The 25,467-nt window shown below is 40.5% G+C and overlaps 1 protein-coding gene across 6 annotated transcripts; it reads left to right on the forward strand.

Moving 5' to 3' along the window:
* Positions 1-22,347, forward strand: LOC109987103 (calcium/calmodulin-dependent protein kinase kinase 2). Of its 6 annotated transcripts, none has more exons than XM_065965509.1 (18): positions 1-312; positions 5,155-5,446; positions 6,472-6,813; positions 8,993-9,040; positions 10,016-10,069; positions 11,454-11,505; positions 11,654-11,787; positions 12,292-12,328; positions 12,519-12,540; positions 12,653-12,741; positions 13,766-13,965; positions 14,176-14,229; positions 14,370-14,443; positions 15,187-15,274; positions 15,389-15,520; positions 17,093-17,196; positions 17,384-17,437; positions 19,141-22,347. In XM_065965509.1, exons 2-18 carry the CDS (start codon positions 5,222-5,224, stop codon positions 19,211-19,213), a joined length of 1,782 nt encoding a protein of 593 aa, XP_065821581.1. In that variant the 5' UTR covers positions 1-312; positions 5,155-5,221; the 3' UTR covers positions 19,214-22,347. The 6 variants fall into 6 exon arrangements, 5 of the variants coding, with proteins under 5 accessions (XP_065821581.1, XP_020493735.1, XP_020493738.1 ...); XM_020638079.3 differs by having other exon boundaries at positions 1-307; XR_010669005.1 differs by having other exon boundaries at positions 3-307; positions 17,093-17,207; positions 19,141-19,226.
* The last annotated feature ends 3,120 nt before the right edge of the window (positions 22,348-25,467 follow it).

Below are 25,467 nucleotides of genomic sequence, written 5' to 3' on the forward strand. Positions count from 1 at the left end.
ATCCCCTCTCTGTTATATTTTTGAGGTCGTGAGTGAAAGGAAAGAGATAACAAAAGGGTAGCCCAGTCCTCATCCACGAATTAGGCGTTTGTTTGTTTTTTTCAAAGCACATGAGGTAGATTTAGTGAGATTTCCACACTGCCCGGTCGGTCCTAACACTTCCTCCAATGTAAGGCACGGGACCTGCTGTGCTCCGCTGGATTGGTCCATCACAACATCGGTTATCAGTCCGCTAGCTTAGCTGTCGATGTTCAGACTTTCATCGCAGCTGAAGAAGGAGAAGGAACCTCACAGGCCTAACTAACACGTAAGGCAAGACTGGTTTCTCTTTTTCTTACAGGTTGCATTTGTCGTCGTATGGCTTTGATATCGTGCGTAATCACCATGGACATTACTCCGTCGCGCTGGCATCCTCGACTCCTGCACAACATCTGTATCTTTTGACAGATGAGGCTAACGCTAGCTGTTTGTGTGTTAGCTCAGACGACGGGCTGAAACTCGCTTCCCTGTTAAATGTGTGCGTTCATGACAAATAAGCTTTCTAAAGTTGACTGTCAGCGTTACAATACTCAGTTTTTAATTTAATTAACACAGTAGCGCAGGTTTTTTTTTTCAGCACGTCGAGGAAACTGTTATTGTCCCATCTGGTCTTGACTTTAACGGTCTAATTGTTTTTGATTGTGTTGAAATAAGTAAATGTGATTGTCGTGGAGACTATTTTGTTTTCACCATGAGTTGATCAAGAGGCCACTATGTTATGAGATGGAAGTGAAGTCACAACAGGAGAATTAAAAGTGAATTTAAAAAGACAGTGATGTAACCTACCTGGGATGGTCAGTCTGGTTGAACACTGGTATTTGACTCTCTTAGGGGTATTGATAGCCCAGCATGTTTGCACATACAGTAATGGTCTCCAGCTGACTGATGTGGATGATTTTCTCTTTTCTGTAGATATATATATTAAAAAAAAAAAAAAAAATCTAACATGGACATCCTCAAGTTGTTGTTGTCAAAATACAAGCTCTACAGTTAAGATATTCAAGACAAGAAAACTCAACCAGAGGTGATTTTTATCAAGCAGTCATTTTAAAGAAACGCACATTTCCTGATCAGTTCATCATGAAGGTCAACATTTAAGATTTCCAGCTTCTTTTAATTGTTTTTTTCAGAATCATTTTATATGCTTGTTTACATTGATGTCATTTAAGGTTTTAAAGTCAAGTTCCTTGATACTACGCTGCACATTATCCCTGTGTTCTCCAGAAGAACTGAAAAGATAATATCTAGTTTTAGCCTTTGTACCATTTTTTTTCCTTCTCTTTTGCAAATATGCTTAAGATAAGATAATCCTTTATTTATCCCACGATGGGGAAATTTACATTGTTACAGCAGCAAAGAGCAAAGATTGCAGACAAAAAAGTGAACACAGTACAATTAAATTTAAATTTGTGCTGTGTTGCCGGTGAAACGTTTCAGCTTCTCAGCAACTCTTAGCTGTGACTGTGTGATAATACTCAAGTTGTCCAAGGATGCACATCCCTCCATTTACAGGAGCTTATCTCTTGCACAGCTCGACAGATCACTGACAGGGTTACTCTGTTGATCTTTTAATGAAGCAGGGGGGGGGGGGGGGGTCCTCCTCAGCTCCAGATGGCCCCCGTGTTGTTCTTGTGTGTCTGTCTGATGGGCGGTGTCTGTGTTGTTATTAATGCTGTACATGGCTCGGACCCCCCACAAAGCTCTGATAAGTCCTTTTCTCTCCCCCCCCCCCTCCCTCCCCTGCTGTCCAGATAGTGAAGGTCAGGTCATGTGACTCTTGTTATGATAAGAGGCACACAACGGCATCTGGAGCTGGGCAGCATCTGTTGGTGTTCCCTCAGGCTCAAACCGCTTGTTCTTCATCTAGCTGCTAGGATCGCGTGGAATCAGAGAAGTTTGGAGCCTTAGCCATCAGGTTAGTTATTCATGACAAGCAGCAGCAGTATCTTTGTATAGGAGACATCAAAGGCTTTGCTTTATTCGACCATCAAATCGTTGGGATTTTGTTCCTCAAGAGAAGTGTACATTTAACTCTGGATACTAAATATTGGTTCTAATGTTTTAATCCAATTCTAAAATTGGCTATACAGTATTAGCTTGTGTCATTTCCTGCTTAGTTGAGGAAGGTATGTGGGTGACGTGATTACACAGAGTAGTAAACGAGACTTGTGATGTACTTACAGATTATTTCCAGAGTAGCTTTACCAACTCAGAGATGAATGACTGTAATGATTATCTGTCAGGTAACGTTGTTTGTTTGTTTGTAGCTTTGTGGCTGTGGACACAGAAAGTTGATCACAGTGAAAAACAAGTATGTGGCAGTCTTTTCCCATGTGTCATGCTGCAATAAATAGCAATAGCGAGACAATGGTTGCTGAAATAAACCCCAGAAACAGTGAACCCCTGTTTGACTCATATTCAGGGCTTCTTTATGAATCCATCTAGGAAGAGAGCGAGATAAGCAATACATCTTTAATGCATTTAGCTATTATTACTATTAATGTTATTAATTATTAATTTTGGCCGATCAACATTATATCAGTATTGTTGTATCTGTATTATACGGAAGGGGATTAGGGCCACTGAAAAAAAAAATGTTTGGGTTCTGACTTTTAAAAAAAAAATTTTTTAGTATTCTTATTTTAAACTCAAATGTCAGAAAGTTACAATTCTGAGAAAAAGTCAGAATTGTGAGTTTAAAGTCAAAGTTGTCCATCTCCTCGTTGAATCAATCACTCAAATAAATATGGTATTCCCAAATAAGTTTAGCCCTATATGTGCAAAAAAGGGATGTAGTAAACCTCTTCTTATGAATGGACACCGGTCTTGAGTTGTGCCTTTTCCATTTAACTGAGATCAAAGTAGGTCAAGTGTGGTGAGCTGCCTCTCTTCTCTGCATATAAAAAGTCTTCTCTGTGGTGAGTCTCATCCGGGGGTCATGTCTCTTTATTTCTGTACTCCACAGAGGATGAGTCCACTTATCTGGCCACATTGTGCTACTTCAGTCACAGTGCAACTGTGTGTTAAAAGCCAGACTGGATTTCAAGAGCTTCATTTCCTCAACTGAGTGAAACAATCATCATTTGACTTTTAGCATTGAACTCGAAATGAGTGTCTGCTTTAAACAAAACAAACTAAGACTCCATGCGAGAGGGGCAAAGGAGAATACGCCGTCAAGATGACGAGGAAGTTTCCGTCATGAAATAGATTTGTGCGATATGACTGACTAAACTGTGTGGTGGTTATCTCTTCCCTTCAGTAAGTTAACATCAGTATTTATAGGCTGACAATGGAGGTAGAGAGGCCACCTGGAGTGGGTGTCTCTCTTCCCACACATGATCATCATTCTCAACATGGCTGGAGCTCCCACTGTCTTGTTTTTCTTATTGCCTCCCCTTGTTTTCCTGTGTCTGTGAGACTTACTCAGCCCCCACACACATACATATATCCTGTCAGAACCATGACAGCAAACAAGGATCGCTCTCTTGCCTTTTTCTTTCTCTCTTTCTCTCTTTCCCTCCCTCCTTCTCTGCCCTTTCCATCCCCTCTCATATAATGAGCAGATAATAGAATGAGTGGACTTGGAGATGTAAATGGCCCTCTTGAAATTATGCAAAAAGGTTTTTGTAATGCTTTATGGAGAATAATTATACGTGTTGTATAACTGACATCAAAAAGCGGACTGAACCGTCGCTTCCACAGATGCATCAAATCTGTCATCTAAGAAGTGGAGTTTGCGATACTAGATGTTAATGAGTGCATTAATTAGCACCAAACAGTATGTGTGGAAAAGGAACAGAATCCACAGATGTTTCATGTGGAAAGAGCGGTTTAACTGATGTTTCAGAGCGAGCGAACAGCATCTCTGAGTGCTTAATCCCCACACTGTTTCCTTACACCCACAACTTTATTCATGCTGGCTTGTCAAATACTGAGCTCCAGCTGTGGGCAAAGGTGATTAAACATCAGTTCTACAGATATCGGGTTTATGCCAGTTCTAAATAAAGATGCAGCCACCAACCGTCTGTTTTTGATCTAACCTCCAATAGTTTCCTTTGGTCTGTTGAGGAAGTAGGAGGTAGAGCAGATTGCGATTGATATTTGTCTTTCCTGCACGCTCATTAGGCGCTGTCTCTTAGTAAAGTCGTTGTTTGCAGTTGTTGTTCACGCGCTGAACTAAAACATTGATGCTAAAGCACAATGTTTTATTGGTTTTATATGGTTCAAATCTCCCACCCTAATACACAACCATATAAGTGGAAATGCAGCATGAGCACATCCTGCACAAATCCAAAGTTTGTGACTCAGTGACCTTGTCTCCAGGTGATCATATTCTCTCTTTGCGACTGCAGAAGCCAAATGCAGAATTCAATGTGATCATAAGATAAAAAAGTTTCACTGTGTTGGCCCTTGGCAGTTATGTGCATTTACTGTAAGATGTTTTTTCTTTTCCAAAGCTGTGTACGACCGAGCTGGGCCGGCAAGATTTAAGGACAAGCTGTAATGTGCGATCACATTATTTTATATTCTGATAATGATGTGACTTCCAGTTTTTTTTTTTCATTTTGCATGTAAATGTGCTAGTTGTCCTTTCTGATTACACAATCATTTCATGATGTCATTACGCTAGCTAACCTTGGAGTCACCCAAAAATGACATGAAATTATCTAAAGGTAGCTGACAACTGATGCATGGCCAAGGAATCCAGGGATTTAGCTTTTCTTGGTTCTCTATATTTGTATTGCCTATACAACAATGATAATGAAATTGGAATTTATTATGCAGCCATTTGGCTATTTAGGCAATATATCACAGCGTATAGAATGGTAACCCCTTTGTGATGCATATTTTTGATTTTGTTAGATTCTGGCCAGCACACAGCAGTCGATATTAAAGGAGCAATATGTAACTCTGACAGGTAGCGTTTCAAATGGTTACTGCAGTCTCAATTCAGAACATCGGCGAGAGCTGTCATCCCCCCCATGTACCATGTTCTTAGTCATGGAGCTTATGAGAAAAATGCAGAGGCTTTTTAGGTCAGGTAGAATCACTTATATCCAAGCCAGTTCACGAGGGATGTATTTATTTTTTTCTGATTTTGCTCCTTTGACTTAGGCACCGATTCCCCCCAGAGGTTCTCCTCTGATGGATCAGTGGTTGTCAGTCTTTGTGAAGAGGCACCATGTTTCCTTGTCACGTCAGCCCCTGGCCCTCTGCTGAGCCGCCGGCCTCCTGCGGTAGTCATGCAGCACCTCCAGCGCAGCCCGCACAGCCGTTGCCAGATCTGCTGTGCAGCTGTCCCGCTGCACCTTTGAACACCCACTCTGAGACGCCTTCTCCAGACCCCATGGAGTCCCTCATCGTGGTCACGGAGTACGAACCCAGCAGAGCACCTGGAGATGAGGAGGTAAGATGAAACACACACAGATTAACACTCTTAGAGCTCTGTTTACAACTAAAATCATATTTCTAGACGAACCAACCACAAGTGTACAATTCTAGGAACATTACTTCTTGCATTTAAAACCATTAACCATTTGTGATTGAATCACTACATGCATTTAATGAAAAAAAAAAATAGCAGTAAGAGTGAGCAGGTTAATATGAGTAGAAGTATTGATCAGATATAGAAACTTTGTTTTTGTTAGTGTATATAAACTACACTGAAGACTGGACAAATAGATCTGCATTATTTACTCGCCTCTATGAAACATCTGTATCCTCACTAAGCTGCATTATTATAATCTATTAAGCACTGTTCGTGGGTCGCACCTCTCGCCCTTGTCCCTGTAAGGGGTCAATTTTGCAGTATTGAAAAATTAAAAGCTCTTTCTCTCGATAAATCAGTATGTGACCGTGTATTGGGCCACACTGCCCTTCCCCTAATGCGCAACCTAAAAAAACAAGCTTAATGAGACGGGGCAGAAAAAGTTATAAACCAGGCTAATGGTCTTTCACTCAATGGTCCTTTGATGTGGCCCAGGACGAATTTATTTTACACAATAACAAAACAACTCGGCCATATGCCGTCCTTACCCAGTCGGACATGGTCTGAGGCATACGATCTCTTCAGTGAATTATGAAACCAAAGCTTTTGGGTTAAGATTTTGACTCCAGATGTGAATTAAAACAATCCAACGCGTTCATCCTGGTACTTAAATCCAATAAAGACATCTAATTTTAGGGATCATTAGCGTGGTTGGGAACGATATTTGACACGGTCTTCACAAGAAGTTTAGTTTATATTTTCCTTTATAGGTGTTTTTTGCCCATGAATTATAACAGATTGTGTATTATGGTTGAAGTATTGACATTATTCCACTCTCAATCTATCTTGGTAATACAAGAAAAGAAGGCCTTTTTATATGGATAGACAACCTTAACTATGTGCGCATGCAGTAAAGACTATGGTTTAAATGTTTCACATCTCAGGTGGAAGAAATGGACAGTTCTGAGACGCCAGAGCCAACCTCCTCTTTGACTGCTCATTTCCGGGCTCCTTCCTGCGACCTGCTGTCCCACACAGTCAGCCGGTCAGAGACTCTGCTACCTGGAAGCCAAGAGCAAAGGGGAAGGTTAAGCCTGTCCGACCGGAAACTATCCCTGCAGGAGCGCTCACAGACGGCAGCATCGCCCTGCAGCTCTCCTGGACTCAATGGGCGCTATATTTACCCATCGTTACCGTACTCCCCCATCACATCACCCCACTCCTCTCCGCGCTTGTCTCGTCGGCCCACTGTGGAGTCCCACAGTGTTTCCATCACAGACCTCCAGGTATGGTGAAGACCTCAGCCAAAACAGTTTCCATAACAACAACTACAATCTTGTAAAACCTTCTGTAAAGTTGATTTAGCTTCTAAAAAGTCCCCAGCCTGTCTTCTACTAAATCACGACTCCACACACTACGCTTTATTGAAATCTCTACCATATTTCATTTCTGCATGGCCAAGTCAGTTTTGTGTGTATGTAGGTGATCAAATAATCAACAAGTCCCAGAGAACAAGCCAAATAGATCCTACAGCTGACATGATTATAATTATGATTCAAATATATGGTCTCTGCACCTTCTGAACAGTATATTCCTTTAAGGACTAAGCACTGCAAAAAGCATTACACATGGATGAAGATAGTTTCTTCTGTTAGGGCCAGGCTCACACAGCGGTGACCCTCTTTGATATGTGTTAGTTATAAAAGCATCAGTAACATACTTTTGTGTATGTTAGTAAGCAGAACAACCTGTGCATTTGTCCTTAAAGCAGCAGTACACTGGTAAAGACAGAGCTTTGTGGATGCAAAGGTAAGGTTTTACAGTCTTAGTAGCTGTAGATAACAGTGTCCCCTGTTGCTCATAGATGCAGAAACCTGTAGATAAAGTAGGTACGTACTGTCTCTTTTCGTGCCCACAGACTACCAGTGTTCTATTACATGATATTGAGATCTTGTTACAATTTCGTTCTAACAGAATCACAAATTGTAAGGAAATCCACGCTAAGGTTTTTTAGGTGAAACATTTTGGAACATTCTCTAATATTGGAGAATGTTTTGTCATTTGAGTGTAACTACAGTAAAAACTGGTGTATAAGTCCGCATTTTAGATTCCAATTTTTTAATCCAGAAAGTTGGCTGTGTCCTATATACTGGTGCGACCCCTATACCAGTGTAAAATACTGAGGCACGCAGCGTCATTACTATGAGTGCAGCCCATCACAAACACTGCAAGCAACATGATGCAAATGAAAATTCACTCCAATTCATTATGTATTGCAAGCTGTGCTGGGAAACAGCAACGCTGATGAGGCCAACAGTGCCACCTTTAACCATCTATTTCTCCGCCATGAGGTCATAATGGTTCATTTAAAGCAAAATGGTGGTATTCAGTTTAGTATATAAAGCTTGTGGAGTAAATACTCCTGAGTTAAAGACAACAAATGTGCATAGGAGGTGAACAAGGGGGTCTGTAGATCACAACTTTCACCGCAGGCTGAGAGCTCAACTACAGTACCGTAGCTGGTAGGAGTGCAAACTCCACAAAGTGAAAGCAGATGGTACTAAAAGAACGTCACAGCTGCACAGAAACTGTACGTTGTCGATGGAAGACAGTTTAAAACTTCTTTCTCTCTGGGAGATCACTAAAGTTGGACTGCATCTTACAGTATAAACCAATGCAACTTATATTCCATATTTTACAGTAATGTCATTTTGGTGGGCTTCGTAGTTTCTCCAAACTCTAAAATAATTATTTTAATAATCTATTTTAGGAGCCAATAACCGACTGAATCACATGCAGCAATGTTTTTTTAATGAAGAGTTGGTTAGTCAGTGCATGCCTGGTTGTTGGTATGAATCATTCTCTGCTGGCTGGGTTCAGCTTCTTCTCAGCAGTGTCTGTGGGTTAGGGTTAGGGTTAGGTTATTACTCATTTCTTTAAATCCATATTTCACCAGATAAATGGACCGAGACCACACTAGACTGCTACATATACCGGTACCACAGAACTACAAAAGCTCAGACACGCTTCCTGACTCTCAAATGTTAGGCACAAAGATTGGATTAGTGTCAAAATGTAGGTGAAGTGTCGGTCTTTATGTTGGATTTATCACTCTTTACTTCTGATAAGTGATTTTTTTTTTTAGATTTGTTGAGGTTTTGCTTCAAAAGAATCTTGTAAAAAAATGACAAACTGAACTGGGACAGTGATTGCAGAGTCATACTGATATGCCGACAAGCACAGGAAATGTGTTTCAAGCTGGAAGCATCAGGCCCCCTTGGGAACACTGATATTCAAAACTCACTGTACATGAAAATGTAAAAAAGACAAAAAAATAATTGAAACGAAATGTAATGTAGAAGATTTGTATGCATTCTTTGTAAAGGCGGATTTTGTGATGTGAGTTTTTGTATTTATTTAAAGTAAGCCATTTTTTTTTCATCTCCTGCCTCTTCTCTCTTCAAGGACTGCGTTCAACTCAACCAGTACAAGCTGAAAGATGAGATTGGAAAGGTACCGTCAGAGACAACTCACTGATTGCTCCCTTTCACTGACTCTTCCTTTTTCCCTTCTCCCTTCCGCCTACTGCATGTCTGTCAAGTATTGCACATCATCAAGGACACGCAGTAACAGCCTCTGATATCCTCTCTCCTGGCTGTCCTCATTTCCCGAAACTCTGAGTGAACCAGCAGGCCATGGGAGAGTTGAAAGATGGATGAGAGGCTGGTATAAATAGCGCTCTCTAAGGGTTGTGAAAGACTCAGTGGATACTAATGTGTGACTGTCTCTGTGCTCTGTCTGTGTTTGTGTGTGTGTGTTTTTTTTTTTAATTAAACATGCATGTTTGTAAATGTCTACGTCTCCAGTCTTTAGTAGACACGTTAAAGTGTTTCTAATGTTCAGCTTAGACAAGTAGATCTGTTCTGGATTGTTGGAGAGGCTTCTGTTATCAGATCATAGCTGGAACCGTCGGATGAGCTCTGTGCTGCCTGTCCAATCTGCTCCCCCAGCAGGAACTGATCCCACTCTCTTCCCCTCCTCTTTCTCTCCATCTCTCTCTCTCTCTCTCTCTCTCTTTGCCTGTTTGTTTTTCAGCATGAATAATTCCACACGGGCTACTTATTGGGCCTAGTTTTTTCCATGAATTTCCTGTGTGTGGGCAGACCTGCTTGATAGCATAAACCAGATCCAGTTCCTTAATTAGCCTGAAATCCAAAATGAAAGGGAGAGAGAGAGAGAGAGAGAGAGAGAGAGAGAGACAGACAGACAGAGAGAGAGAGAGAGAGAGAGATGATTTGAATTTCTCTGTTCTCACTTTGAAGCAGCTGGTACTCTGTCAGTGTACCTTGTCAGCCCACACACTTCCCTTTTTGTGTGTGTTTATGTTTGTGTGTTTGTTGTTTTGTGCGTGTTTTTTTTTCTTCTCAAATAAGGAATTGAAAGCTGCTCAATCTCACTTCCATGCTCTTCTACTTACTCCTGCGTCAGGGCTCCTATGGTGTTGTCAAGCTGGCTTACAATGAGGACGACAACACATACTATGTGAGTTCATAATGCACACGATGATGCAGAGGTGACATCTACCTACACTTTAAAGACTATCTCATTCCCCTGTCACAGACACACACACATGCACATACAGACACACACACACACACTTTTCATAATAATTGAACCCCGCCTTGTTACATTTATTGGTGTCATTTTCTGCCAAACCCCCACGTGAAAATGTCGATGATATCTGTAATGACACTTTTTTTTCTCTGTCTACTGTTGGTGAATATTGCTACAATCCTCATTAAGCTGCGTGATACTGACAAACATTGACATGTGGATTATTTTAATATTCCTCCCAAGTGACAAAGCCCTCATGATCCCTTTCACTGATTATATCATTTCCACAATAACAGACTTTAAAAAAAATTAGTTTTGCCCTCAACAGGGAAATATATCCACCGAACAATGTAGCTGTCAAAGACTGAGCTCTCTTTGACTGTTGTGAGTTGTGGTAATCAGGGAGACATCTTACTGGTTATCCTTTACATATCTGAATTGCATTGGAGTAGGCGATCATTGTACTTAAAGGCCACATATGTGTACCCAGTCTGTTTTACAAATCCCCCCATTTATGAGAAAAGTCCTCAGTCTTTTGCCTGCTCCACTTTTCAGTGAATGTGTGCTCAAACAGGCCGTCAGGAGACTTTCCCTTCATGACATCACAAAGGGCAGTAACCCCTCCCCCTGTTGGGTGTTTGTTCTGCCCTCTGAGTCTGCCTTCTCATCGTTAACAGTCGGGCATAGTGCAAGGAAGCCCAAGCCACCTTAGCCCTTCCAGAAAGGGGCGTGGTCAAACACAGCTCCATTACATTTAAAGTTGCAGACACAGAAACAGCCTGTTCTGAGCAGGGCTGAAGTAGAGGAGTTTATAGGCATGACAATAAGCAGAATCAGAGTAGATTTTTAACAAGAAACTTCACAGACATGTTTTGGGGAGCTCTGAGACTTCTTTAAACTTGTTGAAAAGGAATATAATATGTGACCTTTAAAGCTAACTTTCACACAGTATTTAAATGTGGGTATCTCACCCACAGGCAGCCTAACTTAAGGCAAATCAAATAAAAGCAGTTTTACGATCTAGCAGTCAAAAGGAAGTGGTCGGATTATATTTAAAAACATCTTTCTGTCTGGTGAGTGTTGGTTATTTCAGAAACACAAAGGATGTTCAAGGTGAGGGTAGAAATGTATAGCTGCTGCTGTGGTATCGATCGGCAGGTGTGTGAGTGGGCTTACTGCCAGAAGCACATCACCTCGCTTTGCTCTATTTTTTACTCTTCTATGTTCACTTTTCAGTTCATCTTTCTCTGGACCTCATACACTCTCTATCTTCCGCTCCTTGTAAAAATCCACCCTCTGTTCTCCCCTGTAGGCGATGAAGGTGTTGTCCAAGAAGAGGCTGATGAGGCAGGCAGGTTTCCCACGTAAGTCTGGAGCCAGTGGCAGATGGCGATTGCAGCAGAGTGCACAGTCTCTAATAATGCTCCACTGGTGCATGAACGATGCATAACAATACCCAGTCCTCCATCTCTCACCTGTGACCCTACTGCTCTCTCGTTCTCTCTCGCTCAGGGAGACCTCCCCCTCGTGGAGCCAAAGCAGGCCCTGTGGGTCCCCCTCAGCCCAAAGGGCCCCTGGAGCGGGTCTATCAGGAGATTGCCATCCTGAAGAAGCTGGACCATCCTAATGTTGTCAAACTATCAGAGGTAATGGCTGTTAGTACTTATATTTAGGTTTTTTTTACTGGGAAGGTAAGACCTTCTCGCGTGGTATTAGATAAAAGGAGAAAGTCATAATATTGTATTTGTGTAACAAATATGGTCTTCTCTATCTAATAAAAGTATACAAACAGTTTTGGCTAAATCTTCCTTCAAAAAAAGCAACAAAGTACGTTGCCAACTTTTTAATGAGACAATTTCCAAAGAAGCCTAAGAGGATGGAAAATGAGGGATCAGAACAGCAATATCCATTTTCTCAAGTAGCACTGTTTCTTTTGATCTGTTCTCATAAATGAAAGGAAAACAACATTTGATAAAAGCAACAAATACAACTTTAAAGCCTTTTAAAGAAAATACGATGCCATTAGCTACGCATATTATTTCAGATTCTAGATTAAAGGAATAGTTATTTCCATTTTATGAAAGAAGGTGATCAAATTTTTGTGCTTGTGTGTTAAGACTCATTTCAATGTCTCTATGATTTGGTGCCAGGTTTTGGACGACCCCAGTGAGGACCATCTGTACATGGGTACACAATCAGCCTTCACAAATACAAATATACACACCCATATGCAAACATGCACTTCTTACAAAATGTAGTCATGAATAAAGCAAGAATAAATGCATTTATTTGGAGCTCTTCTTAGATGTTTTCTAGCTTGTTTTTGATGATAACACCAACTTTAATCTTTTATTTGTTTGTGTTTTTCCTGTCCCAGTGTTTGAGCTGGTCAAACAAGGGTAAGCTAAGTCTCTTTTATAGTTATCATTGTCACCCTGGAATGAGCTCAGCTCTTTTGATATTATAGCTAATCGTGTGTGTGTGTGTACTTGTGTGTGTACCTGTATTCAGGGCTGTGATGGAGGTGCCAACAGATAAACCCTTCAGCGAGGACCAGTCACGCTTTTACTTCCAAGATCTGCTCAGGGGAATCGAGTACTGTGAGTCCTCCTTGTCTACTCTTACTTTTTCACTTGGATGACCTGATTGCACATGGGATTATTAGGGCTGTGTATCAGTCGCTCTCAGATGATTTACAACACATCTAGATTAAAATTCAAAGACGATACAGTGTAACAACAGCTGCACTCGTTGGAGTTCATCTTTATTGTGTTCTCCTGGTACTTTGAAATGAATCCTTGAACCTCTTAGAGACCAAAATTATTAGACAGACTCTACTTGACCCACTTAATTTGACAGAATATCCCACCAATAAATAGTTCTACTTACTATTACCATTTTCTTAAATCTTTTGCATCACCCATCGAGATAAAGATAGATAGAAGCACTGAATATCTACAACATACTCAGTGGTGATTCTCTAAATTACACTTCTCTAGTCATGATATCAAACTGAATCTCTTGATCTGCCGTTGTACTACACTTTTCCCTGCAGTTTAAAGAAGTTCTTTGTTTGTGCTGTTCCTGACTTCATCCACCCACAAGGCTCATTTCACGTAAGCTCAGTGGCTCTTAATGCATTTGAGCACACACGAAAACGGTCTCGCTCTATGTGTCGTCTTGGAGACTAGTGCGGAGGGAAAGAGAGGGAGGGCTCCGTGCCAAGGACACTGCAACAGTCAGAACATTCATTTCTGATAAGAAATATAAACATGGGCTTAACTCTCTTCGATCACCGTGCACAGTTAAGAAATACATGTCACTGTGTTTTCTTGTAAACAACTCTGAAGTAAAACCTGTGGGTGGGTTCCTTTCTTTTGACAGCAGCTATTACTGAATCCAACTTTCTGTCTGATATTCCTTCACATGGGCCCTTGAGCCATTTCATTTTTAAAGTCAGCTAACAACTGATTTGTTTTTCCAATTTGTTTTGAAGATGTCCCCCTTAAATCAAACTTTGTTTTATTGTTAGAGTTCATCCATTGTTTCTTGCCATTGGGAGAATGCTTTACATCTTGATTGGTTGGTTGTGATCATTATTTTTTTTTCTTCCTATTCCACCAGTACATTACCAGAGGATCATTCACAGAGACGTTAAACCCTCGAACCTGCTGGTGGGAGAAGATGGACACATCAAGATTGCAGACTTTGGAGTCAGTAACCAGTTTGAGGGAACAGATGCTCTCCTGACCAGCACGGTGGGAACACCTGCTTTCCTCGCCCCTGAGGCGCTCTCTGAGACCAGAAAGAACTTCTCTGGAAAGGTGAGGCAAAAGTTAGCTAACTAGCCCCATCTAGTGGTGATATTCAGATATGCATGCATCTTTGCTTTTTGGTTAGTTTTCTTAGTATTTATGTAAATGTTCCTGTCCCTGTGGTCATATGTTTCTTGTGACTGAATGCATTGTTTTGATAAATTGTGGATTTCAACCCTCATACACCAACATTTAACCTTAATTATGTTTATCTTGTAGGCTCTGGATGTTTGGGCCATGGGAGTGACGCTTCACTGCTTCGTCTTTGGAGTGGTGAGTGTGCACATTGGCAAAGATTGATCAAGTAAATGCTGTTATTTACTTCTTTGTTTTTATTTTTATTTTAGGTTTTCTTTTCATGAATGATAATCTGCTGGTCTTCCTTTAAAACAAATACATTTCTTCATTCACAGTGTCCATTTATGGATGAGCGGATCGTCAGTCTCCATCAGAAAATCAAGACGCAACCTGTGGAGTTACCTGAACAGTCAGTTCTCCTCCTACAAGTGTCTTGTGTCACATTTCTATCTCTGGGCTATTAGTCAATCTTCAATTTCAATTACCACCTTGGCTTCCCATAATCATGAAATCAAGTTAATCCAGATGTAACGATTACTGTGCCGCATGCTTTATTGTGCTAGTTTTGTCCATAGCTTTTGTTATTTGGGGTAAACAGAATGTGTCCTCTCTTCCTTTACAGCACACAGTGTGCTCTGCCCCTCCCTTTAAACAGCTCTTACTTTCATCTAAATGAGGAGCAGAGGGAGCCACGGCACATACTCCGATTAGTTAGAAAGTGACATATATATTTTTCATATATTTAGCTCAATATATGCCGGTAATGCAGGAGTTTTGAAATCAACGAGTAGTCATGTTTAATAATCACAATCTCAATTATTATTTTTTTAAGATTTATTTTGGGGATTTTTGTGCCTTAAATGGAGGGATAGTGGATAGAGTTGGAAATCAGGGAGAGAGAGTTGGGAATGACTTCAGGAAAGGAGCCACAGGCGGTATTCGAACCTGGGCCGCCCGCTTGAAGGACCATAGCCTCTATACACACACGCACTAACCACTGCGCCACCAGTACGCCACGATCTCAAAATGAATCAAAATAATTGTGATTTTTTTTTTTTCATAATCAAGCAGCCCTACTCTATGCTATTTCCTATGTAGGACTTTTTTTTTCATTTATTTTATCTGCAGATGTTGTTGTTTCTGTCCAAACAGTGCCGACATCTCAGATGATCTCAAAGATTTGTTATTGAGAATGTTGGACAAGAATCCAGAGACCAGAATATCAATCCCACAGATAAAGGTAAACATTATCATGAAATCAACCCGCTGGTTTCCTCTCATTTGCTTGTGAATGTTTAAATCATACTGAAATACATCAAGAGCCACTTTGATTTCATCGCACGTTTGTGTTCAGGTTCACCCATGGGTGACGAGGCATGGCGCTGAGCCTCTCCCTCCTGAGGATGACAACTGCTGTATGCTGATCGAGGTGACCGAGGAGGAGGTGGAAAATTCGGTGAAACACATCCCCAGCCTGGCTACAGTGGTGAGCTTATGATGTCTGTCCTGAAAGACAGAACCTCACATTATTTACCGTCATGGCCACGCTGTTGTTTCATTTGGATTTGCCTCTGGTACCTTTCAGGCAAATTGTGCTGTGGGGTAAAGATTACTTACAATACATAAACCACCAGAGCTGTCTTCATTTTAATGTTTTTTGTTTTTTTAAAAACACACAGTATGTAAATTCTGCCACCAGGGGGCTCTCTATCAAAACAATAACAAAAGATGATGTAGGCGTCTCCAACCTTTCTTCATCTGAGAGCTACTTTGAAAAAATGAAAGTGGCCAAGAGCTACTTGCATTTATTTACATCGCACACATCAGCTGAATTAAGCTACTGTTTGTACACGTGTGAAATTGCAATAAGCCAATGCTTATCAATAATCTTAAATTCACATCAAGGTCCAAGAAAAAAACAGAAATATTTAACACTTCTTATTGTGCCACATAGTAAGCTATGTTGCTGAAAATTCACATCAATGTCCAAGAAAACATTACTACTTTACACTTGTTTTTATGGGCCACATATATGAATAGTGGGAAGAGGTGCATTTTTACTGTCATCAAAAAATGAACAGTCGGTAAACCTATAGGTGAGCTACTTAAAACCTGCCGGTGAGCTACCAGTAGCTCCTGAGCTACCTGTTGGAGACCCCTGACGTAGAGGCTAGCGGGGAATCATGGGAATGATGAATGATTCGTTTTTAATGTCATATTTTTTTTAACCTTATTTCTGTCACATCACACCAACTCAACAACACACTGTATCACTACCACCTGTTTGATGAACCTCTCTGAACTTCACTCGGTCCTTTCAACATAGAGTATACAGTTCCCCCTTAATAACGAGTAGTTTCCCAGTTATTTTCTCATTATCTCAACTTATTTCTCTCAGGGATGTAAAACCATCAAACAAACTTGGCTGAGGTGACCTCATATATGTGAGCAATGGCAGCACGGCATCGAGTGGTCTGGCCTTTTTACAGTGACCAGCCTATTGTTTTATTTCCAGATCGCCAGAGAGAGCTCCTGTTATCATAAGTAAACAAGCTTTGTTATCTTCAGATCACGAGAAACACAAGTCGAAGTCTGAAGAGAGCAACCTGAAGTTAACACGTTATTATGGGAAAGCCAGCATTGTTACCTCGAAAATAATAAGATGAATAAGTCAAGAAAACAGCCGTAAACAACAAATTATCACTGGAAAACAGATGATATGAAATGTATGGCTGTATCTCCGCTCAGTCTCCTGTAGGAACATACCCAATATTGCATTAGATACCGAAGTCTGAGCTTAATTTAAAGGCTTTATGTTCCCAGTTTTTTTGTGTTAAGTTCTCAAACTGGTAAGAACTAACAGTAGACAATGGTGTCTAGTGGAAAAGAACAGATCTGAGGCTTATATGCTCATTTGAAAGGTTATTTAAAAAGTGTTCATTGTACTATTACCCCACAAATGTTTTACCACACTAGATTGTTTGAATTTCAAGTTGTCTAAATCCTCTATTTCATTTCTAAGAATAATGTTTTGATGATTATTTAATTGTCTTTGTAGATCCTGGTGAGGACCATGCTGAGGAAGCGCTCCTTTGGGAACCCTTTCGACTGGGCTCGTAAAGAGGACCGTAGCAGTTTGAGTGCTTCAGGGCAAACGCTCACGTAAGGATTGTGTAAGGAGACATCACCTACTGCAAACGTGTCTCTGTCTCTGTCTCGTGTTTTAGCTGTAAAATAATCAGACAACAAGGGAAGGGGTCCTCATACGCTCTAATGACGTCAGCACAGCACTCTAATATTTTGTCAAGAAGACTGTTGTTCATTCTCTCCTCCTTCTCCTGCCCTGCAGGAAAGGCAGAGCAGGCAAAGTGAGATACTGCTACATTCATTGTAAGCAAAGAAGGTAAAAATCTCAAGGACAACACTTGCCCTCTGTAGTTATGATAGAGAGTATCTTTAAAGACCCCCAGCATGATGATAGCAGCCTTTTTTCTGTCTGTGGCTTTAATAATGTGCATAAGGCTTCTGATCAGCATGTGCTGGTTTTGGATTGTTTAGATGAACGGCTGGGACTCTTGTGCTCTGGAGTCCATTCCACCTGAAAGTGTCTTAACTCTACTCTCATGTTTGCTGAGTCATGCAGAATACCCCAAACTAAAATGTATGACAAAGTACAGTAATTGAAGTAACGTAAAGCTATGTTTAACGTGCATGAGCTTCTTTGTGTGAACAAAGCCATGGTTACATATAAACATACTTCAAAATGATTCAAGCCTGAGTACTTAAAATGTGGATGAACAATACTTAACAGTACTTAAAGAACAATATTATAATGGTGATGGTCAAAATATTAGGAACAACTCCAAAATCTAAAGATCTAGTTTAAGTTGTCAGAAAGGACATGACTCAACTTTGTTGTAATATTTGAGGGGGCAGCTCAGATGTGTTTGTGATTGGTTTTGCGTCCTAACATGCTACAGCTCGGGTAGATGTCTGAGCTTTGAGGACAGAAACAGGAATAAGCATTGAAAGCATTCAACAGTTTAAAGACATTTAACACATAAATACAGAAGAAATAAAGTATATCGTCTGTAAATGTCTCTCTGAGTCATGACTCTGTACAATGAGTGAGAAGCCCGAGTCACGCTTGCTGTCTTGTTGTCGGGCCGTGTTTATGTGTTAACCAAAGTGTGCTAACATTAGCCTGCTAACACAACAATGCAGGACACAGGCAATTGCAGCTCGAGCTGAGGACAATTTTTTCCTCTCCTTAATTATGGTGCGTTCTAATTCATAACTCCTTAGTGCCAACGCAAGTGGAGAGGTATTGGAGGTGTGCCGCTGGAGGAGAGCGGAGGCTTCAGAATAGCGGAGGTGTCGCCAAACAGCAGTTTGTTTTGGTTTCATGCTGGTGCTCAAGGGCGACATCTACTGGATCAAAAAGTCGCTCCTTCTTCCTTTTTAATTTGCCGTCCATGCCGAGCTACCTGCTCCGTGTCCTGAGCAACAGCCACAGCTAAGACAGCCACAGCTACAGACTTGTGTCTTATTTATTGCTATTGGGTAGAAGAGAGTATTTCAACAGATTTTACATTGAAGTCTCAGCGTTTAATTGACTACCCCAGCTTTAATGTGTAACGCAGACTTATAAAAATACATTCAGCTTTTATTTCACAAATGACCACAACAAAGTTGAATCAGTGACTCTCTGACAGTTAAAATGAATAAGGCATTTTGGTCCATCAACATTAGCCCAGTGTTATGCTTTTGTGTTAAGTAGTTGCTAATTGGTTTGCATGAAGCCAGCAATTAAGCAAGTTGTCTCTCAACTTTAACATATAGGCTTCCCCTCTATATCTGGTATCTCCCATATATAGATATGTATTGTCTTACAGTGTTTCCCCTAGGGGGGGGCGGGCCGCCCCTCTAATATAATGGTAGGGGAAACACTTGTGTGACTTGTACATTTGTCTAAAGGCTTGCTCAAGTGCTTGGCATTATGAAACAATTCCATTATTAGTTTTGATTCCTAAATATAGCTTAACAGTAGCTTAAAGGCACACACCAGTTCCCTATCTAACGCTGCCTCTCTGATCTGTTCCGCAGGAAACAGGAGAGCGGTGACGGCATGAAGAGTATGGACCTGCCCTATGTGGGGGAGGACGAGGCTCTTTCCTGATGCAGACGCTTTATTTCGTATGCTGAGATCTGCCTGCCTGCAACCACACAGCACAACGCCCCTAAACTCACAGTTTCATACTGCCATTCGACACCCGTGTACACTTCCCACTTCCTGTGAGGTGGACAAGTGTGGCACGCGCAGAAAAGATTGAGAAATAAGGATCTTAGGCACTTTTTTTCCCCAAGTCTTTTCTTCAATGCTCTCCACTTTAAAGGCAGAGTTTGGAGAATGCAGGACTTGAGAGTGTCACAGGGGAGAGCATTTCTCCTGAATCTGTCTTCAGCCTTTGTTGCCCGGCCCACCTCCTCCTTTTATCCTGCATGCGTTTATAGTCCCAGCATGCTTCGTCTCAGGCTTCAACTGTAAGGTTTGGTGTTTTATTGTAGTCGATCCACATGTATTTCTCCTTGTCTCTATTTGACAGTTATTTCAGGTATACAGGGAAGGGGAACAGGCAATGGTCGTCACTACCATCCCCTCAATGGTTCTCTTATAAGGGTAGGTTTTCTTGACAATGATTGTCTGGCTCACTCGGCTTTACAGTGGCATGGCCCATTTTTGTAAAATACTTGAGAGTGAGTAATCTGTACAGTTTTCCTGAAATTAAAAAAAAAAAAAAAAAGGGGAGTGAAGAAATGTTTACTTCATTGAATGCATGTGTTTACTTTCCCAATGCAAACGCTATATAAGCTACATCTAAATATTTGCACGCTCATAGACAAACTTGTTACACACAATTTGATTGGTTCTTTATAAAACTCCCGTTCACTAGAATCAATCACAAGCTTTACAAACATTTGATGTAGTGCTTTTTGAACAATCTCAATGAATCATTACTGCATTCAAGTTAGCTTGTTAAACAACTAAGACGTTCGTCTTTTGCAAAGCTTTTGCAACATGTGATTTTTAAGTGTTTGCTATATATTTATAATCTCATAGTAAGCCATGACGGTACTGAAATTCATCAAGGGGGGAAAAAAAAGAATGTTTTGGTGCAAAAATATTCTGCAGCCATTGTGTGCAACGGTTAAAATATGTTTCCTAGCACCGACTGCTAATCACTTCTCTCCAGTTGTTTGGACCAAGACGGTTGTGTTGTTGCTGAGTTTCACATTTCAGCTGTGTGATGTATTTGACTCCTCAAAGTGGATGTTGGTATGTAGACTGAAAACTAAAACAAGGTGACTGAACGTGACGTTCTGATTGTGAATGTTCTGACTTGTTTTATTTGTTTTGTATCGTCAGCATTACAGATGTTATTCCAAACGGCACATTTTCAGTGCACCAAAACATTCACGTATGTATCATTTTGTATAAGTATACAAGGATATGTAAAACAAAACAAACCTTTAAACTATTTTTTTCTTTACTGAGCTATAAAAGTAGGGTGCAGGGCAGCTGCAGACTTTTTGTACAAATCTATGCATGACATATCTGCAGAGGTGATGGAGAGCAAAGCTGGTGTCATCTTTAGTCGGAGGGAGAATGCAACTCTGCAAATATTTCAAATGAAATGTCCTTTTCATTTCCTTGACATTTTAGAGGATCCCAAAGCTGAAAAAAATGGAATTTTCCACTTTTTTCCCCCCTTTTGTGAACTTTCATTTGTGTTCTTATTTTTCACATCTTCTTAATTGTTTGTATCAGTCTAGATAAAGTCCTGTGTGTGTCTCAAAAATAGAATATTGACTTATAATTCAAACATATAATGCTTCCATACTCTAAATACTTCAGCACTAATGTGTTGAATGTATGAGAAATGCTGACCTGTTTTTTTTTTTTTTTTACTTTCTACCTGCATGTTACTGAGCTGTACGCACTGTATGTCTGTTTTAAAGACTAGTTCTATGCATATAATGTGTCCTTCTCTGTAAGGTGCAATGTACTGGCTGGATGAGGAAGGCTGTTTGTGGTTGACTGATCATTATTTATTTTTCATTACCCGAAAGTTTTTTCCTAAATGTAATGAGGTCGTGCTCCCTGATGTGGAAGGGCTGCGAATAGAGACTCTGGAGTTATGCTTTTCATAACAATATTGGAGTGTGCTTTTGAAGGATATTCACTTTTTTTTTTCCTGTGGAGAACTCAATGATAATAGCCAATTATCTTTTTCAGCCCATGATCTAGTCAGAAAATTAATTGCAGCTTGTGTTATACTGTTAAGTGTTACCTCTTTTGAAACCAGTTTTCACATATTAAAGGTCACATATTATGCAAACAACAATTTACCATTTTTTGCAAATACGTATGTGTCCCTAGCCTGTCTACAAACCTCCCAATTAGGCGAAAAGTTCATCCTCTCCGTTTTTTACCTGCTCCACTTTTCAGAAAATGTGTGCTCAAACAGGCCATGTGGAGGTTTTCTCTTCATGACATCACAAAGGGCAGTAACCCCTCCCCCAGGTGGGTGACACTCCCACAGCTAGGTGATAGTTGCCTTCCCAACTTAAAAAAAAATAGGGCATGGTGCAAGAAAGCCCGAGCAACATCCCCTTCCAGAGAGGGGCGTGGTCAGACTTCGCTTACTTGCATTTAAAGGTGTACACACAGAAACAGCCTGTTGTGGGCAGGGCTGACATAGAGGAGTTTATAGGCATGATCAAACCTGAACATGGATTTTTGGCAAGACACTTCACAGACATGTTTTGGTTCTCCCTTAGACTTAGAAGGAGGATAATATGTGACCTTTAAGCAGATATTTCATTCCAAATAAATGAGAGTAGGTTAAGGTTTTTACCTTGAGCAAAACAAGACATCCTCTTTCCTTTTATAGAATAATTGTTCTCTTTGACCAACAACAACAAAAAGAAAGACATTTAAGGTTTGAATGCAAACCACAGAAAAGCTGTAACATACAGTATTTAATCCTGTACTTTGTTTCAATGCAGTCTCTGCCCTTTGTGTCAAAAGGGGCGGGGCTAACACAATAACCTTTCTCTGTGCCGTAAATTGATTTCATTGATAGCTTTGGGGGCTCTTTTCCCCTGAATGCATGCCAACATACTGAACACATACCACTGTATCGTCACAGCATGAGAGGTCTTTAACGTCAAAAGAGGGACCTTTAAATTAATTATTCTACACATACTGTATCTTGATCATCATTTGAATAAAAATATTTATTGCCTTTCTGTCGTGTTTCCTTGTTTGAATGTTGTCAAGCTCAGTTCCTGAAAGAACCACTAGGGGGTGCTGTCTACTTAGCTTTGCATTTTCTGAAGCTGGGAAAGGTTTCTTGACAGCCTGAAAGTCACATCATGTTCCTTTCTCGTGTGTTTCAACAGCAGAGATTTGGCTTCTGTCAAAATGCACCAGAGCATTTTCTTCAGTCTAATTGCAGACTCATTTTGTGAGTTTGAAGGTTTCTTTCAAAGTTTAAATTGTTGAGTTCATCACTTGTTCGAGGGACAAACAGGATTTCATCTCTTTGTGCACCCTTTTTTAAACGTCCATGTATAAAAGTGGAAAGCTTCAAATGTAGACACAGTAATCATTTAGATTTATTTTTACCCGCATCTAAGCTGTATTTCCAATAATTCCCTTTAGATGCCAACCTCAAGCAAACCCAAAAGTCCAGTTTGTGTTGCGGGGGTGGAGGGGTTCAGACAGACTTTGAACAGGTTTGGATTTCTTTTTTCCAACATATGTAACTGATGTCTTTTACAGAACAATAATCAAATCTTTGGAAGATTTAGTTTATAAGTCCATGATTAAGTTATCCATATTATTGCCTGTATCTCCTGTAGAATAGATACGGTATGTCCCTCTTGGCCTCTGAGCTGGATTTTAACACTGTGCTTGTCAGTTTCTGAAATGCAGTTACTGGTAAGTGTAAGTTCAAGCAGGAAGACTGATTTGTACTCGTTCATACATTTATTCATGTAACTCACTCTGCTGTATCATTTACTATTAAAGTATTATATCAACCTGATTTGTCACGACCTCTATCGACTAATCATCCTGCTAATTTCATATTTTAAAATCATTTATCTTGTCATGTCAGTGTGTCGTTTCAGTTTCATTGCTGCAACCCTCCTCCAAACCAGTCAACTCCACTCCTTCTCAACAGTATCCAGGTCTAGCTCCACAGAAGTCCACTCCTCATCACATCCTGCATACTTCTACCACCAGCACCAGCATAACCTAAACACCACCAGGGGGTATCCTAATCGTGCTGTATGCCTCACTACCCCCTTTTTTAAAATATGATTTGTTTGGGGGCTTTTTAAGCCTTTTTTGTAGTGATAGGGAGAGAGAGAGAGAGAGAGTGTGGGGAATGACATGCGATAAGGGAGCCACTAGAGGGACTTGAACCCAGGCTGCCTGCTTCGAGGACTACAGCCTCTGTACATGGGGAGGGTGCCCTAACCATTCGGCCACCAGCGCCCCCACCTCACTACTCTGTGAGTACAAGAACATATTTACATCTTTAATACATTACATTTCCTTTTTTTTCAGAACGTGAGAAGACATTTTTTCCGCTTAATTAAGTCTTTCCTGATTGAAGATGAAAAATGTGTGAACATTTGACCTCCAGTCTGGACACTTGTGAATTTTAACATATGATGAAAAACATATAGTTTGACTGCTGACCTCTTGTGCAGTTTCACAGCATGGCAGTTGAAATATTAAAATGACAGATTTGAGCACATGTATTGAAGACACAGGTTACGACTGGCTGACAAAGTGAAGAACTAAATTCAGCCTCTGGCTCTTTACAGGAGATTTGGGTTATGGTCAGTTGAAGGGGCAAATACAGTTTTTATATATAAGGTAATATCAGAAAAACAAAGGGTTACGCTTATTGTATTGTTCATGATGTGTTCTATAACAAACATTTTCAAAAGATATTTGATGAAATTAAATCCCATTAGTGTAAAGAACTAAACTGATAAGGCTAAAGTGCCACATCTTAAATCCAACGGGCAGGATTGAAATTGGTCAACTCCCCGGAGCCAAAGCCCATCACAAATCACACTCCCTGTAAACAATGTAATGTTTGTCATATGATTCAGTGTAAAGGCAGTTCAGAGGCTGTTTCATGTCTTGAACTGTAGTTGTATGCCCCCAGCTGGGGCTGGGGCTTCAAAACTCCACATCAGCAAATACAAAGTGCTGATTGTGACAGAATGGGAGCCTTCACTCTTCATGCTTGGTTAATTGTTTACTTGCCGGAGGCTGCCTGAGGTAAGAAAAGCACAAAAATGCACTCAAACAATACAACAAAGGACTTGCTCAGCGTTCTGCAAAACTGCAGCTTAGACCTAATTCTGCAGGTGAGGTGTTTTACTCCACTGGCAGCCCCTTTCTTCCTCTCTAGTGCACTTCATCACTGCTCAATTACAGCTGGCTGCAATCTCTGACTTACAAAGAGAACGATCATAACATCAAAAGTTGAAGTGAAAGAATAACTCTATGAAGAGTGAAAAAGCTTTCAATTAGAGACAGAGAGTGACAGTGAACTAACTAGCTGTCTGTCAGGTACCTGAATGAGGTACCTGACATCAGTCATTGATATTAAAGATACTTTTGGGGGGGCAGAAAAAGGCTAATTTAAAAGAAACTGAACACGGTAAATGGTCATCTTTTTGTCAGCACTACATTTGAAGGACAATTTAGATATTGTAGAAGGAGTTGGAGAGCAACACAAGAGACTTCATAAGTTCAGGATTAGAGCAAAAAACTGTAAAGTCAGGGCAACAGTTTTTTGGAAACATTGCACATTTTGTAAAGAATTGATTCTCTTCAGATTCACACATTCAGTAAGTTAAAGCTGAAGTTCGCTTCTGGACTAATGGCCCTCGTGCATGTAAGTGAGGGGCGTGGCTTTTGGGGGAGCACAGAGGGGAGTAGTGGGTGTGTAGACTGAGCACTGAGGGAGTGCTACTTTCAAAATCAGGCTAGTTTTCGAAAATGACCAACCCTGCCTTTAACATATTTTTAGCAGGTGGAAAATCATTTTTATTCTTAAATCTGAACCATAGATGAAATTCATGCAAATATATAGTTGCATCCTCTCCTGCTGGAATATGAGGTGTGATGTGATATTGATCATTATGATGATCCACAGCATTTGTACAGAAAGCCCTTGTAGAGCCTGATTTGTGGACAGTGGCCTTTCTGCTCAAATGTCAAATAATCCATGTTTGAATTCAGACCAAGTGTAGTTTTCTACATGGAATACAAGGCTGGTTTATATTCAGCTCGTTGCTGCCTCTTGTTTCCTGAAAAGATCATTGGCAACCTCAGCA

This window comes from Labrus bergylta, chromosome 17 (genome assembly GCF_963930695.1).
Source record: "Labrus bergylta chromosome 17, fLabBer1.1, whole genome shotgun sequence".
NCBI classification, from domain to species: Eukaryota; Metazoa; Chordata; class Actinopteri; order Labriformes; family Labridae; genus Labrus; species Labrus bergylta.